At 37.1% G+C, this 22,810-nt stretch overlaps 1 protein-coding gene across 1 annotated transcript in view; it reads right to left on the reverse strand.

The window, feature by feature from the left end:
* plg (plasminogen) overlaps positions 1 to 22,810 on the reverse strand; it is a 120,147-nt gene that overhangs the window by 59,032 nt on the left and 38,305 nt on the right. The window contains exon 8 of the mRNA XM_067989230.1: positions 22,012 to 22,174. Within this exon, the coding sequence (XP_067845331.1) occupies positions 22,012 to 22,174 (163 nt within the window). The remainder of the gene's footprint in view (positions 1 to 22,011; positions 22,175 to 22,810) is intronic.

Consider the following 22,810-nt stretch of genomic DNA (forward strand, 5'->3'; position numbering starts at 1 on the left):
CATAAGCTACAGGATGTGATATTTTGTTTTCAGTGTACTGTCTCTTCAAAAAGCCTGTCCTCATTGTGAATGCTTTCTTTTCGCTGTTGCGGGCTACGGCCCCTTTTTAATTATTGTCAAGTGTTTTCCTCTTTTGTGTAATGTTACAAAGATTTTGTTTAGCAGTGAAAGCAGTTATTTCCAGTATTTTTCACTTTTTGGAAAGGTGTGCCTAAAGAAGAATGAAACGATAGATGATGTAATTTATCGGGTTTTAGTAAGCACGAGTTATATTGATAATTTTATCTATTCTGTCTTGTGTTTAATTTTGACATTGCTAAATTAAAATGAGAGTTATTGAGGTTAACTAACCTATCAAATTGTGATAACCAGACTTTCATTGTGGCCACAGTAAAATTCGGGTTCTTATAAAAAACGTGAGAGTCTTAAATTCCGGACATGAGGTTACCACGTATGAAAATTAATCTGATTGGAGTTGTGTCCAGTATTGGTGAGTGTGAATTGATGTATTTGAAGTTGTGTCCAGTATTGGTGAGTGTGAATTGATGTATTTGAAGTTGTGTTGAGTATTGGTGAGTGTGAATTGATGTATTTGAAGTTGTGTTGAGTATTGGTGAGTGTGAATTGATGTATTTGAAGTTGTGTCCAGTATTGGTGAGTGTGAATTGATGTATTTGAAGTTGTGTCCAGTATTGGTGAGTGTGAATTGATATATTTGAAGTTGTGTTGAGTATTGGTGAGTGTGAATTGATGTATTTGAAGTTGTGTTGAGTATTGGTGAGTGTGAATTGATGTATTCGAAGTTGTGTCCAGTATTGGTGAGTGTGAATTGATGTATTTGAAGTTGTGTTGAGTATTGGTGAGTGTGAATTGATGTATTTGAAGTTGTGTTGAGTATTGGTGAGTGTGAATTGATGTATTTGAAGTTGTGTTGAGTATTGGTGAGTGTGAATTGATGTATTTGAAGTTGTGTCCAGTATTGGTGAGTGTGAATTGATGTATTTGAAGTTGTGTCCAGTATTGGTGAGTGTGAATTGATGTATTTGAAGTTGTGTCCAGTATTGGTGAGTGTGAATTGATGTATTTGAAGTTGTGTTGAGTATTGGTGAGTGTGAATTGATGTATTTGAAGTTGTGTCCAGTATTGGTGAGTGTGAATTGATGTATTTGAAGTTGTGTCCAGTATTGGTGAGTGTGAATTGATGTATTTGAAGTTGTGTCTAGTATAGGTGAGTGTGAATTGATGTATTTGAAGTTGTGTCCAGTATTGGTGAGTGTGAATTGATGTATTTGAAGTTGTGTCCAGTATTGGTGAGTGTGAATTGATGTATTTGAAGTTGTGTCCAGTATTGGTGAGTGTGAATTGATGTATTTGAAGTTGTGTCCAGTATTGGTGAGTGTGAATTGATGTATTTGAAGTTGTGTTGAGTATTGGTGAGTGTGAATTGATGTATTTGAAGTTGTGTTGTGTATTGGTGAGTGTGAATTGATGTATTTGAAGTTGTGTTGAGTATTGGTGAGCATGAATTGATGTCCAGTATTGGTGAGTGTGAATTGATGTATGTGAAGTTGTGTTGTGTATTGGTGAGTGTGAATTGATGGATTTGAAGTTGTGTCCAGTATTGGTGAGTGTGAATTGATGTATTTGAAGTTGTGTCCAGTATTGGTGAGTGTGAATTGATGTATTTGAAGTTGTGTTGAGTATTGGTGAGTGTGAATTGATGTATTTGAAGTTGTGTCCAGTATCGGTGAGTGTGAATTGATGTATTTGAAGTTGTGTTGAGTATTGGTGAGTGTGAATTGATGTATTTGAAGTTGTGTTGTGTATTGGTGAGTGTGAATTGATGCATTTGAAGTTGTGTTGAGTATTGGTGAGTGTGAATTGATGTATTTGAAGTTGTGTCCAGTATTGGTGAGTGTGAATTGATGTATTTGAAGTTGTGTTGAGTATTGGTGAGTGTGAATTGATGTATTTGAAGTTGTGTCCAGTATTGGTGAGTGTGAATTGATGTATTTGAAGTTGTGTTGTGTATTGGTGAGTGTGAATTGATGTATTTGAAGTTGTGTCCAGTATTGGTGAGTGTGAATTGATGTATTTGAAGTTGTGTCCAGTATTGGTGAGTGTGAATTGATGTATTTGAAGTTGTGTCCAGTATTGGTGAGTGTGAATTGATGTATTTGAAGTTGTGTCCAGTATTGGTGAGTGTGAATTGATGTATTTGAAGTTGTGTCCAGTATTGGTGAGTGTGAATTGATGTATTTGAAGTTGTGTTGTGTATTGGTGAGTGTGAATTGATGTATTTGAAGTTGTGTTGTGCATTGGTGAGTGTGAATTGATGTATTTGAAGTTGTGTTGTGTATTGGTGAGTGTGAATTGATGTATTTGAAGTTGTGTCCAGTATTGGTGAGTGTGAATTGATGTATTTGAAGTTGTGTTGTGTATTGGTGAGTGTGAATTGATGTATTTGAAGTTGTGTTGTGTATTGGTGAGTGTGAATTGATGTATTTGAAGTTGTGTCCAGTATTGGTGAGTGTGAATTGATGTATTTGAAGTTGTGTTGTGTATTGGTGAGTGTGAATTGATGTATTTGAAGTTGTGTCCAGTATTGGTGAGTGTGAATTGATGTATTTGAAGTTGTGTTGAATATTGGAGAGTGTGAATTGATGTATTTGAAGTTGTGTCCAGTATTGGTGAGTGTGAATTGATGTATTTGAAGTTGTGTTGAGTATTGGTGAGTGTGAATTGATGTATTTGAAGTTGTGTTGTGCATTGGTGAGTGTGAATTGATGTATTTGAAGTTGTGTCCAGTATTGGTGAGTGTGAATTGATGTATTTGAAGTTGTGTTGAGAATTGGTGAGTGTGAATTGATGTATTTGAAGTTGTGTTGAGTATTGGTGAGTGTGAATTGATGTATTTGAAGTTGTGTCCAGTATTGGTGAGTGTGAATTGATATATTTGAAGTTGTGTTGAGTATTGGTGAGTGTGAATTGATGTATTTGAAGTTGTGTTGTGTATTGGTGAGTGTGAATTGATGTATTTGAAGTTGTGTTGTGTATTGGTGAGTGTGCATTGATGTATTTGAAGTTGTGTTGTGTATTGGTGAGTGTGAATTGATGTATTTGAAGTTGTGTTGAGTATTGGTGAGTGTGAATTGATGTATTTGAAGTTGTGTCCAGTATTGGTGAGTGTGAATTGATGTATTTGAAGTTGTGTTGTGTATTGGTGAGTGTGAATTGATGTATTTGAAGTTGTGTTGAGTATTGGTGAGTGTGAATTGATGTATTTGAAGTTGTGTCCAGTATTGGTGAGTGTGAATTGATGTATTTGAAGTTGTGTTGAGTATTGGTGAGTGTGAATTGATGTATTTGAAGTTGTGTTGAGTATTGGTGAGTGTGAATTGATGTATTTGAAGTTGTGTTGTGTATTGGTGAGTGTGAATTGATGTATTTGAACTTGTGTCCAGTATTGGTGAGTGTGAATTGATGTATTTGAAGTTGTGTCCAGTATTGGTGAGTGTGAATTGATGTATTTGAAGTTGTGTCCAGTATTGGTGAGTGTGAATTGATGTATTTGAAGTTGTGTCCAGTATTGGTGAGTGTGAATTGATGTATTTGAAGTTGTGTTGTGTATTGGTGAGTGTGAATTGATGTATTTGAAGTTGTGTTGTGTTTGGTGAGTGTGAATTGATGTATTTGAAGTTGTGTTGTGTATTGGTGAGTGTGAATTGATGTATTTGAAGTTGTGTCCAGTATTGGTGAGTGTGAATTGATGTATTTGAAGTTGTGTCCAGTATTGGTGAGTGTGAATTGATGTATTTGAAGTTGTGTTGTGTATTGGTGAGTGTGAATTGATGTATTTTAAGTTGTGTTGTGTATTGGTGAGTGTGAATTGATGTATTTGAAGTTGTGTTGTGTATTGGTGAGTGTGAATTGATGTATTTGAAGTTGTGTTGTTTATTGGTGAGTGTGCATTGATGTATTTGAAGTTGTGTTGTGTATTGGTGAGTGTGAATTGATGTATTTGAAGTTGTGTTGAGTATTGGTGAGTGTGAATTGATGTATTTGAAGTTGTGTCCAGTATTGGTGAGTGTGAATTGATGTATTTGAAGTTGTGTTGTGTATTGGTGAGTGTGAATTGATGTATTTGAAGTTGTGTTGAGTATTGGTGAGTGTGAATTGATGTATTTGAAGTTGTGTCCAGTATTGGTGAGTGTGAATTGATGTATTTGAAGTTGTGTTGAGTATTGGTGAGTGTGAATTGATGTATTTGAAGTTGTGTTGAGTATTGGTGAGTGCGAATTGATGTATTTGAAGTTGTGTCCAGTATTGGTGAGTGTGAATTGATGTATTTGAAGTTGTGTCCAGTATTGGTGAGTGTGAATTGATATATTTGAAGTTGTGTTGAGTATTGGTGAGTGTGAATTGATGTATTTGAAGTTGTGTTGAGTATTGGTGAGTGTGAATTGATGTATTTGAAGTTGTGTTGAGTATTGGTGAGTGTGAATTGATGTATTTGAAGTTGTGTCCAGTATTGGTGAGTGTGAATTGATGTATTTGAAGTTGTGTCCAGTATTGGTGAGTGTGAATTGATGTATTTGAAGTTGTGTTGTGTATTGGTGAGTGTGAATTGATGTATTTGAATTTGTGTTGTGTATTGGTGAGTGTGAATTGATGTATTTGAAGTTGTGTTGTGTATTGGTGAGTGTGAATTGATGTATTTGAAGTTGTGTTGAGTATTGGTGAGTGTGAATTGATGTATTTGAAGTTGTGTCCAGTATTGGTGAGTGTGAATTGATATATTTGAAGTTGTGTTGAGTATTGGTGAGTGTGAATTGATGTATTTGAAGTTGTGTTGAGTATTGGTGAGTGTGAATTGATGTATTTGAAGTTGTGTTGAGTATTGGTGAGTGTGAATTGATGTATTTGAAGTTGTGTTGTGTATTGGTGAGTGTGAATTGATGTATTTGAAGTTGTGTCCAGTATTGGTGAGTGTGAATTGATGTATTTGAAGTTGTGTTGAATATTGGAGAGTGTGAATTGATGTATTTGAAGTTGTGTCCAGTATTGGTGAGTGTGAATTGATGTATTTGAAGTTGTGTTGAGTATTGGTGAGTGTGAATTGATGTATTTGAAGTTGTGTTGTGCATTGGTGAGTGTGAATTGATGTATTTGAAGTTGTGTCCAGTATTGGTGAGTGTGAATTGATGTATTTGAAGTTGTGTTGAGAATTGGTGAGTGTGAATTGATGTATTTGAAGTTGTGTTGAGTATTGGTGAGTGTGAATTGATGTATTTGAAGTTGTGTCCAGTATTGGTGAGTGTGAATTGATATATTTGAAGTTGTGTTGAGTATTAGTGAGTGTGAATTGATGTATTTGAAGTTGTGTTGTGTATTGGTGAGTGTGAATTGATGTATTTGAAGATGTGTTGTGTATTGGTGAGTGTGCATTGATGTATTTGAAGTTGTGTTGTGTATTGGTGAGTGTGAATTGATGTATTTGAAGTTGTGTTGAGTATTGGTGAGTGTGAATTGATGTATTTGAAGTTGTGTCCAGTATTGGTGAGTGTGAATTGATGTATTTGAAGTTGTGTTGTGTATTGGTGAGTGTGAATTGATGTATTTGAAGTTGTGTTGAGTATTGGTGAGTGTGAATTGATGTATTTGAAGTTGTGTCCAGTATTGGTGAGTGTGAATTGATGTATTTGAAGTTGTGTTGAGTATTGGTGAGTGTGAATTGATGTATTTGAAGTTGTGTTGAGTATTGGTGAGTGTGAATTGATGTATTTGAAGTTGTGTTGTGTATTGGTGAGTGTGAATTGATGTATTTGAACTTGTGTCCAGTATTGGTGAGTGTGAATTGATGTATTTGAAGTTGTGTCCAGTATTGGTGAGTGTGAATTGATGTATTTGAAGTTGTGTCCAGTATTGGTGAGTGTGAATTGATGTATTTGAAGTTGTGTCCAGTATTGGTGAGTGTGAATTGATGTATTTGAAGTTGTGTTGTGTATTGGTGAGTGTGAATTGATGTATTTGAAGTTGTGTTGTGTATTGGTGAGTGTGAATTGATGTATTTGAAGTTGTGTTGTGTATTGGTGAGTGTGAATTGATGTATTTGAAGTTGTGTCCAGTATTGGTGAGTGTGAATTGATGTATTTGAAGTTGTGTCCAGTATTGGTGAGTGTGAATTGATGTATTTGAAGTTGTGTTGTGTATTGGTGAGTGTGAATTGATGTATTTGAAGTTGTGTTGTGTATTGGTGAGTGTGAATTGATGTATTTGAAGTTGTGTTGTGTATTGGTGAGTGTGAATTGATGTATTTGAAGTTGTGTTGTGTATTGGTGAGTGTGAATTGATGTATTTGAAGTTGTGTTGAGTATTGGTGAGTGTGAATTGATGTATTTGAAGTTGTGTCCAGTATTGGTGAGTGTGAATTGATGTATTTGAAGTTGTGTTGTGTATTGGTGAGTGTGAATTGATGTATTTGAAGTTGTGTTGAGTATTGGTGAGTGTGAATTGATGTATTTGAAGTTGTGTCCAGTATTGGTGAGTGTGAATTGATGTATTTGAAGTTGTGTTGAGTATTGGTGAGTGTGAATTGATGTATTTGAAGTTGTGTTGAGTATTGGTGAGTGCGAATTGATGTATTTGAAGTTGTGTCCAGTATTGGTGAGTGTGAATTGATGTATTTGAAGTTGTGTCCAGTATTGGTGAGTGTGAATTGATATATTTGAAGTTGTGTTGAGTATTGGTGAGTGTGAATTGATGTATTTGAAGTTGTGTTGAGTATTGGTGAGTGTGAATTGATGTATTTGAAGTTGTGTTGAGTATTGGTGAGTGTGAATTGATGTATTTGAAGTTGTGTCCAGTATTGGTGAGTGTGAATTGATGTATTTGAAGTTGTGTCCAGTATTGGTGAGTGTGAATTGATGTATTTGAAGTTGTGTTGTGTATTGGTGAGTGTGAATTGATGTATTTGAATTTGTGTTGTGTATTGGTGAGTGTGAATTGATGTATTTGAATTTGTGTTGTGTATTGGTGAGTGTGAATTGATGTATTTGAAGTTGTGTTGTGTATTGGTGAGTGTGAATTGATGTATTTGAAGTTGTGTTGAGTATTGGTGAGTGTGAATTGATGTATTTGAAGTTGTGTCCAGTATTGGTGAGTGTGAATTGATGTATTTGAAGTTGTGTCCAGTATTGGTGAGTGTGAATTGATATATTTGAAGTTGTGTTGAGTATTGGTGAGTGTGAATTGATGTATTTGAAGTTGTGTTGAGTATTGGTGAGTGTGAATTGATGTATTTGAAGTTGTGTTGAGTATTGGTGAGTGTGAATTGATGTATTTGAAGTTGTGTTGTGTATTGGTGAGTGTGAATTGATGTATTTGAAGTTGTGTCCAGTATTGGTGAGTGTGAATTGATGTATTTGAAGTTGTGTCCAGTATTGGTGAGTGTGAATTGATGTATTTGAAGTTGTGTTGAGTATTGGTGAGTGTGAATTGATGTATTTCAAGTTGTGTTGAGTATTGGTGAGTGTGAATTGATGTATTTGAAGTTGTGTCCAGTATTGGTGAGTGTGAATTGATGTATTTGAAGTTGTGTTGAGTATTGGTGAGTGTGAATTGATGTATTTGAAGTTGTGTTGAGTATTGGTGAGTGTGAATTGATGTATTTGAAGTTGTGTCCAGTATTGGTGAGTGTGAATTGATGTATTTGAAGTTGTGTCCAGTATTGGTGAGTGTGAATTGATGGATTTGAAGTTGTGTTGTGTATTGGTGAGTGTGAATTGATGTATTTGAAGTTGTGTTGCGTATTGGTGAGTGTGAATTGATGTATTTGAAGTTGTGTTGAGTATTGGTGAGTGTGAATTGATGTATTTGAAGTTGTGTCCAGTATTGGTGAGTGTGAATTGATGTATTTGAAGTTGTGTTGAGTATTGGTGAGTGTGAATTGATGTATTTGAAGTTGTGTCCAGTATAGGTGAGTGTGAATTGATGTATTTGAAGTTGTGTCCAGTATAGGTGAGTGTGAATTGATGTATTTGAAGTTGTGTCCAGTATTGGTGAGTGTGAATTGATGTCTTTGAAGTTGTGTTGTGTATTGGTGAGTGTGAATTGATGTATTTGAAGTTGTGTCCAGTATATGTGAGTGTGAATTGATGTATTTGAAGTTGTGTTGCATATTGGTGAGTGTGAATTGATGTATTTGAAGTTGTGTTGAGTATTGGTGAGTGTGAATTGATGTATTTGAAGTTGTGTCCAGTATAGGTGAGTGTGAATTGATGTATTTGAAGTTGTGTTGAGCATTGGTGAGTGTGAATTGATGTATTTGAAGTTGTGTCCAGTATCGGTGAGTGTGAATTGATGTATTTGAAGTTGTGTTGAGTATTGGTGAGTGTGAATTGATGTATTTGAAGTTGTGTTGTGTATTGGTGAGTGTGAATTGATGTATTTGAAGTTGTGTCCAGTATTGGTGAGTGTGAATTGATGTATTTGAAGTTGTGTCCAGTATTGGTGAGTGTGAATTGATGTATTTGAAGTTGTGTCCAGTATTGGTGAGTGTGAATTGATGTATTTGAAGTTGTGTCCAGTATTGGTGAGTGTGAATTGATGTATTTGAAGTTGTGTTGTGTATTGGTGAGTGTGTATTGATGTATTTGAAGTTGTGTTGTGTATTGGTGAGTGTGAATTGATGTATTTGAAGTTGTGTCCAGTATTGGTGAGTGTGAATTGATGTATTTGAAGTTGTGTCCAGTATTGGTGAGTGTGAATTGATGTATTTGAAGTTGTGTCCAGTATTGGTGAGTGTGAATTGATGTATTTGAAGTTGTGTTGTGTATTGGTGAGTGTGAATTGATGTATTTGAAGTTGTGTTGTGTATTGGTGAGTGTGAATTGATGTATTTGAAGTTGTGTTGTGTATTGGTGAGTGTGAATTGATGTATTTGAAGTTGTGTTGTGTATTGGTGAGTGTGAATTGATGTATTTGAAGTTGTGTTGTGTATTGGTGAGTGTGAATTGATGTATTTGAAGTTGTGTTGAGTATTGGTGAGTGTGAATTGATGTATTTGAAGTTGTGTCCAGTATTGGTGAGTGTGAATTGATGTATTTGAAGTTGTGTCCAGTATTGGTGAGTGTGAATTGATGTATTTGAAGTTGTGTCCAGTATTGGTGAGTGTGAATTGATGTATTTGAAGTTGTGTTGTGTATTGGTGAGTGTGAATTGATGTATTTGAAGTTGTGTCCAGTATTGGTGAGTGTGAATTGATGTATTTGAAGTTGTGTTGTGTATTGGTGAGTGTGAATTGATGTATTTGAAGTTGTGTCCAGTATTGGTGAGTGTGAATTGATGTATTTGAAGTTGTGTTGAGTATTGGTGAGTGTGAATTGATGTATTTGAAGTTGTGTCCAGTATTGGTGAGTGTGAATTGATGTATTTGAAGTTGTGTCCAGTATTGGTGAGTGTGAATTGATGTATTTGAAGTTGTGTTGAGAATCGGTGAGTGTGAATTGATGTATTTGAAGTTGTGTTGAATATCGGAGAGTGTGAATTGATGTATTTGAAGTTGTGTCCAGTATTGGTGAGTGTGAATTGATGTATTTGAAGTTGTGTCCAGTATTGGTGAGTGTGAATTGATGTATTTGAAGTTGTGTTGAGTATTGGTGAGTGTGAATTGATGTATTTGAAGTTGTGTCCAGTATTGGTGAGTGTGAATTGATATATTTGAAGTTGTGTTGAGTATTGGTGAGTGTGAATTGATGTATTTGAAGTTGTGTCCAGTATTGGTGAGTGTGAATTGATGTATTTGAAGTTGTGTTGTGTATTGGTGAGTGTGTATTGATGTATTTGAAGTTGTGTCCAGTATTGGTGAGTGTGAATTGATGTATTTGAAGTTGTGTCCAGTATTGGTGAGTGTGAATTGATGTATTTGAAGTTGTGTCCAGTATTGGTGAGTGTGAATTGATGTATTTGAAGTTGTGTCCAGTATTGGTGAGTGTGAATTGATGTATTTGAAGTTGTGTTGTGTATTGGTGAGTGTGAATTGATGTATTTGAAGTTGTGTTGTGTATTGGTGAGTGTGAATTGATGTATTTGAAGTTGTGTTGAGTATTGGTCAGTGTGAATTGATGTATTTGAAGTTGTGTCCAGTATTGGTGAGTGTGAATTGATGTATTTGAAGTTGTGTTGAGTATTGGTGAGTGTGAATTGATGTATTTGAAGTTGTGTTGTGTATTGGTGAGTGTGAATTGATGTATTTGAAGTTGTGTTGTGTATTGGTGAGTGTGAATTGATGTATTTGAAGTTGTGTTGTGTATTGGTGAGGGTGAATTGATGTATTTGAAGTTGTGTTGTGTATTGGTGAGTGTGAATTGATGTATTTGAAGTTGTGTTGAGTATTGGTGAGTGTGAATTGATGTATTTGAAGTTGTGTCCAGTATTGGTGAGTGTGAATTGATGTATTTGAAGTTGTGTTGTGTATTGGTGAGTGTGAATTGATGTATTTTAAGTTGTGTTGTGTATTGGTGAGTGTGAATTGATGTATTTTAAGTTGTGTCCAGTATTGGTGAGTGTGAATTGATGTCTTTGAAGTTGTGTTGTGTATTGGTGAGTGTGAATTGATGTATTTGAAGTTGTGTCCAGTATTGGTGAGTGTGAATTGATGTATTTGAAGTTGTGTTGAATATTGGAGAGTGTGAATTGATGTATTTGAAGTTGTGTCCAGTATTGGTGAGTGTGAATTGATGTATTTGAAGTTGTGTTGAGTATTGGTGAGTGTGAATTGATGTATTTGAAGTTGTGTTGTGTATTGGTGAGTGTGAATTGATGTATTTGAAGTTGTGTCCAGTATTGGTGAGTGTGAATTGATGTATTTGAAGTTGTGTTGAGAATCGGTGAGTGTGAATTGATGTATTTGAAGTTGTGTTGAATATTGGTGAGTGTGAATTGATGTATTTGAAGTTGTGTCCAGTATTGGTGAGTGTGAATTGATGTATTTGAAGTTGTGTCCAGTATTGGTGAGTGTGAATTGATGAATTTGAAGTTGTGTCCAGTATTGGTGAGTGTGAATTGATGTATTTGAAGTTGTGTCCAGTATTGGTGAGTGTGAATTGATGTATTTGAAGTTGTGTCCAGTATTGGTGAGTGTGAATTGATGTATTTGAAGTTGTGTCCAGTATTGGTGAGTGTGAATTGATGTATTTGAAGTTGTGTCCAGTATTGGTGAGTGTGAATTGATGTATTTGAAGTTGTGTCCAGTATTGGTGAGTGAGAATTGATGTATTTGAAGTTGTGTTGAGTATTGGTGAGTGTGAATTGATGTATTTGAAGTTGTGTTGAGTATTGGTGAGTGTGAATTGATGTATTTGAAGTTGTGTCCATTATTGGTGAGTGTGAATTGATGTATTTGAAGTTGTGTTGAGTATTGGTGAGTGTGAATTGATGTATTTGAAGTTGTGTTGAGTATTGGTGAGTGTGAATTGATGTATTTGAAGTTGTATTGAGTATTGGTGAGTGTGAATTGATGTATTTGAAGTTGTGTCCAGTATTGGTGAGTGTGAATTGATGTATTTGAAGTTGTGTTGAGTATTGGTGAGTGTGAATTGATGTATTTGAAGTTGTGTTGAGTATTGGTGAGTGTGAATTGATGTATTTGAAGTTGTGTCCAGTATTGGTGAGTGTGAATTGATGTATTTGAAGTTGTGTCCAGTATTGGTGAGTGTGAATTGATGTATTTGAAGTTGTGTCCAGTATTGGTGAGTGTGAATTGATGTATTTGAAGTTGTGTCCAGTATTGGTGAGTGTGAATTGATGTATTTGAAGTTGTGTCCAGTATTGGTGAGTGTGAATTTAGTATTTGAAGTTGTGTTGTGTATTGGTGAGTGTGAATTGATGTATTTGAAGTTGTGTCCAGTATTGGTGAGCATGAATTGATGTATTTGAAGTTGTGTTGTGTATTGGTGAGTGTGAATTGATGTATTTGAAGTTGTGTCCAGTATTGGTGAGTGTGAATTGATGTATTTGAAGTTGTGTTGTGTATTGGTGAATGTGAATTGATGTATTTGAAGTTGTGTTGTGTATTGGTGAGTGTGAATTGATGTATTTGAAGTTGTGTTGTGTATTGGTGAGTGTGAATTGATGTATTTGAAGTTGTGTCCAGTATTGGTGAGCATGAATTGATGTATTTGAAGTTGTGTCCAGTGTTGGTGAGTGTGAATTGATGTATTTGAAGTTGTGTTGAGTATTGGTGAGCATGAATTGATGTATTTGAAGTTGTGTCCAGTATTGGTGAGCATGAATTGATGTATTTGAAGTTGTGTTGTGTATTGGTGAGTGTGAATTGATGTATTTGAAGTTGTGTCCAGTATTGGTGAGTGTGAATTGATGTATTTGAAGTTGTGTTGTGTATTGGTGAGTGTGAATTGATGTATTTGAAGTTGTGTCCAGTATTGGTGAGTGTGAATTGATGTATTTGAAGTTGTGTTGTGTATTGGTGAGTGTGAATTGATGTATTTGAAGTTGTGTTGTGTATTGGTGAGCATGAATTGATGTATTTGAAGTTGTGTCCAATATTGGTGAGCATGAATTGACGTATTTGAAGTTGTGTTGTGTATTGGTGAGCATGAATTGATGTATTTGAAGTTGTGTCCAGTATTGGTGAGCATGAATTGATGTATTTGAAGTTGTGTCCAGTATTGGTGAGTGTGAATTGATGTATTTGAAGTTGTGTCCAGTATTGGTGAGTGTGAATTGATGTATTTGAAGTTGTGTCCAGTATTGGTGAGTGTGAATTGATGTATTTGAAGTTGTGTTGTGTATTGGTGAGTGTGAATTGATGTATTTGAAGTTGTGTCCAGTATTGGTGAGTGTGAATTGATGTATCTGAAGTTGTGTTGAGTATTGGTGAGTGTGAATTGATGTATTTGAAGTTGTGTCCAGTATTGGTGAGTGTGAATTGATGTATTTGAAGTTGTGTTGTGTATTGGTGAGTGTGAATTGATGTATTTGAAGTTGTGTCCAGTATTGGTGAGCATGAATTGATGTATTTGAAGTTGTGTCCAGTATTGGTGAGCATGAATTGATGTATTTGAAGTTGTGTCCAGTATTGGTGAGTGTGAATTGATGTATGTGAAGTTGTGTTGTGTATTGGTGAGTGTGAATTGATGTATTTGAAGTTGTGTCCAGTATTGGTGAGTGTGAATTGATGTATTTGAAGTTGTGTTGAGTATTGGTGAGTGTGAATTGATGTATTTGAAGTTGTGTCCAGTATTGGTGAGTGTGAATTGATGTATTTGAAGTTGTGTTGTGTATTGGTGAGTGTGAATTGATGTATTTGAAGTTGTGTCCAGTATTGGTGAGTGTGAATTGATGTATTTGAAGTTGTGTCCAGTATTGGTGAGTGTGAATTGATGTATTTGAAGTTGTGTTGAGTATTGGTGAGTATGAATTGATGTATTTGAAGTTGTGTCCAGTATTGGTGAGTGTGAATTGATGTATTTGAAGTTGTGTTGAGTATTGGTGATTGTGAATTGATGTATTTGAAGTTGTGTCCAGTATTGGTGAGCATGAAATGATGTATTTGAAGTTGTGTTGTGTATTGGTGAGTGTGAATTGATGTATTTGAAGTTGTGTCCAGTATTGGTGAGTGTGAATTGATGTATTCGAAGTTGTGTCCAGTATTGGTGAGTGTGAATTGATGTATTTGAAGTTGTGTTGTGTGTTGGTGAATGTGAATTGATGTATTTGAAGTTGTGTTGTGTATTGGTGAGTGTGAATTGATGTATTTGAAGTTGTGTTGTGTATTGGTGAGTGTGAATTGATGTATTTGAAGTTGTGTCCAGTATTGGTGAGCATGAATTGATGTATTTGAAGTTGTGTCCAGTATTGGTGAGTGTGAATTGATGTATTTGAAGTTGTGTTGAGTATTGGTGAGCATGAATTGATGTATTTGAAGTTGTGTCCAGTATTGGTGAGCATGAATTGATGTATTTGAAGTTGTGTTGTGTATTGGTGAGTGTGAATTGATGTATTTGAAGTTGTGTCCAGTATTGGTGAGTGTGAATTGATGTATTTGAAGTTGTGTTGTGTATTGGTGAGTGTGAATTGATGTATTTGAAGTTGTGTTGAGTATTGGTGAGTGTGAATTGATGTATTTGAAGTTGTGTTGTGTATTGGTGAGTGTGAATTGATGTATTTGAAGTTGTGTTGTGTATTGGTGAGCATGAATTGATGTATTTGAAGTTGTGTCCAATATTGGTGAGCATGAATTGATGTATTTGAAGTTGTGTTGTGTATTGGTGAGTGTGAATTGATGTATTTGAAGTTGTGTTGAGTATTGGTGAGCATGAATTGATGTATTTGAAGTTGTGTCCAGTATTGGTGAGTGTGAATTGATGTATTTGAAGTTGTGTTGAGTATTGGTGAGCATGAATTGATGTATTTGAAGTTGTGTCCAGTATTGGTGAGCATGAATTGTTGTATTTGAAGTTGTGTTGTGTATTGGTGAGTGTGAATTGATGTATTTGAAGTTGTGTCCAGTATTGGTGAGTGTGAATTGATGTATTTGAAGTTGTGTTGTGTATTGGTGAGTGTGAATTGATGTATTTGAAGTTGTGTTGAGTATTGGTGAGTGTGAATTGATGTATTTGAAGTTGTGTTGTGTATTGGTGAGTGTGAATTGATGTATTTGAAGTTGTGTTGTGTATTGGTGAGCATGAATTGATGTATTTGAAGTTGTGTCCAATATTGGTGAGCATGAATTGATGTATTTGAAGTTGTGTTGTGTATTGGTGAGTGTGAATTGATGTATTTGAAGTTGTGTTGAGTATTGGTGAGCATGAATTGATGTATTTGAAGTTGTGTCCAGTATTGGTGAGCATGAATTGATGTATTTGAAGTTGTGTCCAGTATTGGTGAGTGTGAATTGATGTATTTGAAGTTGTGTCCAGTATTGGTGAGTGTGAATTGATGTATTTGAAGTTGTGTCCAGTATTGGTGAGTGTGAATTGATCTGATTGGAGATGTGCTGAATGGTGTGAATGGTGTGTAAGGTGTTAATGTGTGTAATTGTAATCGAAGAACGATATCTGGTTATCTAGTACAGGGCATCAATTTTGAAAATTTTGAGATAAGCATTTTGGTTGTACTGGAATGTGATAGCTGTCAGCAAACTGACAGCACCCCTTTTATCTTGTGATTGGCTGTGGTCAGGAAAAAGTGACCACAAAACAGAGAAGATTAAATAAAGGATATCGTATCTCTATGACAGGAATTGGGAAATGTTGTGTCGTTGGACTATCCAAGAGTTAATAAATCTCCTCGATAGAAAAAACAGAAAACCTAGAACAGCTCGGAGAGTTGGGTAAGACACTAACCAAAGAAAAACATGTGAGAAAGGAAAAGTGGAAAGCTATAGTCGTGTTCTGGAAAGGACCGCAAATTATAAAACTTAAGAAACAATTAGAAACTGAGGGTCACCTCAACAAATGGTTGATGGAACAAAAATTAGAGGTGGAAAATCAATTAGCTCATGCAACTGCTTACAACACGACTTTCGCTGCATCAGTGGATTACCTTCAAACTGCAAATAGGGCCAGAAAATTCGTAGCATGTAATGCCGAAATAAGACGATAGGAAGATCAGGACAAAATGTGGAAAAAGAAGGTAGATGAGTTAAGTAGTGCCCTATGAGGAGTCCTAAGTCAAAAACAGGGCGACCAGTGTAATGTAGCAGGAGAGGGAGATCATACCCACTGTCAAAAGAAAATATAGGAGCTGGAGGAAAGATTAAAATTGAAGATAGACACTCTGAGACAGAAGATAGAATTCTTGAAGAAGTGTTTCGATCACTCCGATCCTATTCTTCCCCAGCATTTCCCTCCCCTCCCCACACCCCTCCTTGTGGAAGCATTATCAGTTTAGCAACATCCCATGAAAGGCAGGGACAGATTAAATGACGGTATGAGGCCTCTCCGATCAAAGGAGCCTTGTGTGCCTTTCACCGGGACACTTACGGAAGACCTCATATTAAAGTACGGGTTGGAGGCCGCCCAAAAACATTGCTAGTAGATACTGGCGCATCACATACCATGGTATGGGGCGCACTGGACCAACAATTTGAACAACAAGGTAGTGTGGACTCAAAAACGACAGGAGACGGAGGATGCTATCTTAGGAGTAGATTGGATGGGCACGTGGTGGTGGACATGGTCAATATATGTTTGTGGCAAATGGGTGTAGACTCTCCGCAAGGAGGGCTGCTGATAGACCAGGACCAGACAGGATGAATTTGGTCAATCGGGATACAAGATAAATATGACCTTGCAGTATGCCTCCGACACGAACGGAGAGAATTTGATCAACTGCTAAGAACACAAGAATGAGTGTGGCAGAATAGAATAAGTAATACAGATTGACGGACCTGACCCACTCCGAATCCAAGATATTTACGGTCATGGACATTTCAACTGGATTCTGGTCCATCCCCTTGACCAGTCAGTCCGGTATAAATTTGCTTTCACCCTACAGGAGTAACAGTATACCTGGACCTGCTTACTGCAGGAATTTCATAACTCCCCTTCCATTTTTCATTGGATGTTGAAGGACAACTTGACCGAATTTTCTGACAAATGGGCAATAGTACAGAGTGTGGGTGACATTTTGTTCCATAAAGAGACTATGCAACAACATTACGATTTGTTAAAGGAACTGTTCGAAGTGATCACAGTGAGTGAATTAAAATTAAACCTAAAAAAAGGCACAAGTCGCCTGTAATCAGATAGACTATCTAGGAGTGACTTTAACTCCGGGGTTCAGAAAGATTACGACCTATAAAATAGCTGCGACTGCCATTTTATTTGTTGGTGACTGACTGATTATTTACCTATCTGGGAGAAACAAAGGTTCACCTCAGCGGTTGGAAAGACATTACCGATCTCTGACCTCACAAAAAACTTTGGAACTGGCCTGAAATTGAACACATTTGGTAGCTATTGTAAAACTGAAGGCACATTCTAAAAACACGCCATGGGTGGCAGAAAATAGAAAAGCTGATTTATTGGCTAAAGCTCGCTAAAGGCCCCGCCCATTAGCGAGCGACCTCAGATGGTTCCTGTCCGAGTGGTTTGCGAACAGTTAAATTTGTCAGATTTGCAAAACAAGGAACCCTGGATCCAACAGCTGCCGTACAGGGCACAGGCCCATGGCCTCAGCGACATCACCCTAGACACCAACAAAGTGGTACGTTTTCAGAACTGAATGATCATCCCCACAGAACACAGAAAAGAGATTGTCCGATGGACACATACGTCCAGCAGACATCACAGGGGACTGCTTGAATAGGAATTATCTCAAATAAATGCTAAAAGCTTTAATAAACAATTGGAATTTAATCTGCAACATTTGTAGATAAGAAGGCCAGGCATAAGTACTATTAAAAAAACTGAGGTGAACGAAGGGAAATGCTATCCCTCGACACAAAAGGTGCAGGATTACCTAGAGCGGTTCTTTGACATAAAAATGGCTTCGCAAAGTTACGGAACAACTTTTGCTGGAGAAGTGTTGGTGCAGGAAAGTTCCAGTGGTGTGAAGAATTTAAGACCTTATCTGCAGGCATCGGCAGATATCAAATGTCACAGCGTGGTGACAAATTGGACTAAGATTTAAAACTTGGATTTTGAAAATTCTAAATTACATAGAGAAGGAAAAGCAATCATCAGCCTTGATCAAAACTCTTCTACACCTAACTAAGAATAAACCAAGTTGCTTTTCTTCTTTTGAAAACGATTTGATTTGTTTTGCTTTAACCTATTTATTTTCTGAGACAGAATGCTTAGAGGATGGGGGAGATACATTCAAGAGGAATTACAAGCACTTCTTTCTCTACTGTAAAACCACAAAGCCTGGACATAATTTGTTTCTGAAATTGGAATTGATAAGATAAATTGATATGAATTGCTGTTCAAGCACTCAAGGAGGGAAAATTTAAGGGGATAATCAAATTATATTTTAAAATAAAAGGAGTCGAGTCTAAATGGTTCCTGCCCAATGCTGTGTGTCAAGGAAGAAATTTTGGGTGGGACTAGAACTGTATATCGCCAAGTCCTGTCAGTCGAACTATACTGCTCTCTGGAATTGGGATAATTTTGAAATGATGGAATGGACTCAGGCACAATGTAATGGGATATTTTGGGAAATGAAAATCAGTTCAAGAAGAATTTAAGTAAAATAATCAAAAAAATGGTTGATATTGGACCAGACTGTAAATATTGAATTGGACAGTAAAGTTCCTCCAGGGCTACAGTGGACATGAAAGATACAAACGTATGTTGCCATCAATTGGAAACGGAGACTGGAAAGAAGAACATGATTACAAAGGTCTACGGCCTGGTGAGCTATTGGAACCATTCTTTAAACAAAGCAGTAGCACTTAGAGGATTAAATCTTACTGGGCATATAATGTATACCATGGAAAACACATTCGGAAATACCATGAGGAAAAAGAAACTAGCCAGCAGAAAGTTAATATTCAAGACCATTACCTGTGATATGTTGCATGTGAGGCAACTAGTATGTGGAAATACATGAAGAAGACGCTCTGAAGAATGAGTCTCTGACATGCTCAGTTACTGAACAACAACATGACATGAAATGGTTAAAGTGGCTCAGGAGCATGAAAAAACCTTTTAAACAAGGCACTGACACATGCTCCATAGAGAAACCGACTAATTATTGAAACAATCAGGATAGAGTTAAACACTGGTACCTATCAGAGAGATTGAAATTAAAGAGGGACATAGAAATTTGGATTTTGAAAATTCAGAGTTAGGTTCCTTTGAGTTAACAATGAAATTGGGACAACTGAGGTCTAGGGAGAAATAATACTTGGCAATCTTGATAATATGGTATAGTGTGGTTTTCTGTACAATGCATTATGATTTTCTTTGTCTATATCACGATGTGGTATTATTAAATGAATGAAATTTAGAAGCAATATGCATATTTCTACATGTGTTTATGTAATAAAATGTAATTCAAGATGATCTTAGACAAAACCGAGAAGAAAGTTACAAGGTAAGGTGAAAATTGACCCAGAGAGGTTTCGTTCAGGTTCAAAAGGAGGGAGATGTAAAAATATGGTTTAAACTGAGCATAGTCAAGTATCCCATCTCACACAGTGTCTATACGTTTAGAAAGAGGGTGGTGCTGGGGGAGATATAGTTACTATCTCTGTGTGAACAAAAGCAGCTTGTAAGTCAGGAGATAAAGTATGAGGTAGTCACATTACTTGGTGTGGTTGATCTGAAGTTGTTTAACACAGAGTCAGCATGGAGGTTGGATAATTTACACTAGGAGATAAGACCAGAAATGCTTATGTGCACCCCCGACAGCCGAATCTATAAAGTTAAAGCTCTTGGGACAGTCGGGACTTCACAGCCCACTTAGACCAGAAGAGCAAATGACTCGGATAGTTATGTAATGCTGACAAGATGGGAACGTTAGATAAGGCAATGTGGGGTCACCAGGGTCTGTTGGAGATTAAGATTGAAAGACTGAAATGAAACAACGCAATGATGACATTGAAAAGGGGACATCCGCCCTTTTGAATCAAGCATGGTGGGAAACAGTGTATAATGTTGGACAACACCCTTGGGTCAAAATAATTAGTATGGCTTTAATATGTAAACAATGTATACTAGTGTTTATTATTGCTTATGTGTAATGTGGCATTTAATTATAAAACATAGAAAGGAAATATTCTTTTTGCATATGTCACGGCAAACTCGTTCTAAATGGGAGCCAATAATAAAAACCTAACAACCAAGGACAATGCTCAAAGGCATAAAGTGGATCAGTCCAAAAATTAGACAGACCCACTTGAGGAGGAACTGTAAGGCATTGTGAATTTAAAACCTACTGGAACTTTGGACAATATACCTGGATTGAGGAAAGGGTTAATGTTGCCCCTTTGCAACATTTGAATAAATCCAATTTAAGAGAACATGCGGTCAGGCTTCCAGAGGTTTCTTTGGTTTGCAAGACACGATTGATGAGGAAGAAAGGGAGTACCATGGGAAACTAGGGAATCACATTCCGCAGAACTGTTATCAGATAAAGTAGCTAAAAACCTACTGAAGTAGCCATTGTAAAGCCACGCAAAGCCATGAGAAAGAGACAGGTCGTCATGTCAACACTGATAATGGGGGCCTGCCACATTCCATGGTGTCTGGAAAACATATGCGGCCATTGCACCTGTTCCCAAGTGAGATAACAGTCAATCATTGAGGCCTAGTCGTAGTTGAAGCCTGACAACAGGAGGTGATTGGCCAAAATGACATTATCCCTAATTCATCTACACCCCAAAGGGCAAAAGCAAATAAAAAGACATCAGGACGGAATTAATACTGCAGTCAGGTGGAAGCCTAACGAAGCTTACCTACAGGAGGGACTTCCAACAACAAGACTTCAAAAGCTTTGAAAGACTTGATCAATCTTAACAGGCCTTAAAGCCGAAATTCCTTGGTTTCAAGGTGATCCTCGGTTTTAAGGTGATAATATTACTTGATTTGCTTGCTGCTTGTTTAAGTGTAGAGCACGGTTACATGCATTGCTTGGTTTTGCTTCATGCTTGTGTGAATTATAACATCATTAAATAATCACTTTTGATTAACAAAATTACCGTCAGTGGGGACTTTCTTTGTCTGATTATTCGTCCAGGTTTGAGAACCACTAGAAAAGGGGCAAATTTCCTACATCAATATTGAAAGGGCATGGGAAGCAAGTAGGAGAGTGAGATTAGCCTAGTTGGCTCATGCACAGACCTAATGGGAGATCGGCTATTTCTCTGCTGTAACTTTTACTATTCTATGTGATTTGGAGTTCACTGCCTGAAAGGCTGGTGGAAGCAGATTCAGTAGTAACTTTCAAAGGGAACTGGATATATTCTTGAAAAGGAAAAATTTGCAGGACTATGGGGAAAGAGCGGGGAAGTGGGACTAATGGAATAGCCCTTTCAAAAAGCCAGCACAGGCATAATGGGCTGAATGGCCTCCTTCAGTGCCGTAAGATTCTATGAACTTGTTACAATGTTCGTTGCATTTAAAATATGAAAGAAATATTTAGTGGTCTTCAGTGTCTTGTGTATTATTTAAAATCATTAAGAAAAATAGATTACATTTTTCTTTAAATACTGGAACATAGGAACAGGAGTAGCTCGAGTCAGCTTCTCGAGCCTGCTCCGCCAGGATTTTCTCTCTATGCATTTTAATAGTTAGAAAATCACGGGGTGCGCACCCACAATTGCCTCCCTTGTTGAGGGTGTTGCATCATGACATCAGTCCTCAGGGACCCTCATATCTGCCTTTAACCATAGCTCATCTATCATGCAATTAAAGCACACCCTGGTCTTCAGTATTCCACTGGTACACTTATCCCAACTAAAAGCTCTTGAAACAAGAAATGCAAGTTGAAGGGACAAAAAGACTAGGGGAGAGGAACATAGGAACATGGAAACATGAGGAGGCCATTCAGCCCCTTGAGCCTGTTTCACCATTCAATTAGATCATGGCTGATCTGTATCTTAACTCTATCTACCCACCTTAGTTCCATAACCCTTAATACCCTTGCCTAACAAAAATCTATCAATCTCAGTTTTGAAATTTTCAATTGACCCCGAGCCTCAACAGCTTACCGGGGGAGAGAGTTCCAGATTTCCACTACCCTTTTCGTGAAGGAGTGCTAATTTTCAGGTTATGCCCCCATGTTCTGGACTCCCCCACCAGAGGAAATAGTTTCTCTCTATCTACCCTATCATATCCTTTAATCATCTTAAACACCTTAATTAGATCACCCCTTAATCTTCTGTACTCGAGGGAATACACGCCTAGTCTATGCAACCTGTCTTCATAATAACTGACAAAAAAGCAGTACGCTTCTTTTACATTTAATTTTTTTGGGTTATTTAAGTAAAGGAAATCAGCTCAAAAGTGCCAAGCCTCTTCCTTACTGACAATCACTTACTTGCAGGGGTAGCTGTCCGGAGTTCTTGAGTGTGGGTGTGGAATCTGTACGTCCCATCTTTGACAGACTCTACCAGAAATGGTTGTCGATACTGTTCCACGGTACCTCTGACCCTTGCCTGTGTAGCACTCTGTCTCTACCTCAATGGCAGGGGGTTCCGCAGCTTCAATAAAGGTAGAAAAAAAATCAGTAGTTTATTATTGAGGGTTTGTACAGTCGTGCTAGTGTTTGTGTAATATGGAGGAACTGTTTTTATGTTTCCAGTTTCCTGAAGGAGGGAGATAGAGAAACAGAAGCAAAGGAGGGAGGAGAAGCAGTGACTCACACAGGGGTACAATTCCACAGACCCTATTGGCCTTCCGATATCTAGCTCAAGTGGCTATTTTTTCTCGGGCAAGCCCAGACAGTGAGTGTTGAAAAACTGCTCGCACATAATGTGGAGGAAAGGGGCGCAGAGACTAAAAAGTATTAGTTTAAACTTGCAGCAACCTTGCAAACTGTTTGCTAATGTTTGTACTGCTAACAGCAAAGCTTATGAGAAGTGTAGGGTTCAAGGATGGTGCGATGCACAGTGCTGTAATGGGGGTGGGGCTTCTAGCCTCCCACTCTCAGATATATCATTGGGGAGGTGCCTGGCACTTGCTCCACATCCTCTACAGAGGATAGTGAATACAAGAGGAAGAGTCGTCTTTGGGCTGTTGACTGCATTGGTGAAGGCCAAGGAGCAGTTCACACACCTGTCCACTTGGCCATAAGTGTGTGCCCTATTGAGATTTGTATGAGAGGAAGATGGCTGAAG

The sequence above is a fragment of the Heptranchias perlo genome, chromosome 8, assembly GCF_035084215.1.
Source record: "Heptranchias perlo isolate sHepPer1 chromosome 8, sHepPer1.hap1, whole genome shotgun sequence".
Lineage (NCBI taxonomy): Eukaryota > Metazoa > Chordata > Chondrichthyes > Hexanchiformes > Hexanchidae > Heptranchias > Heptranchias perlo.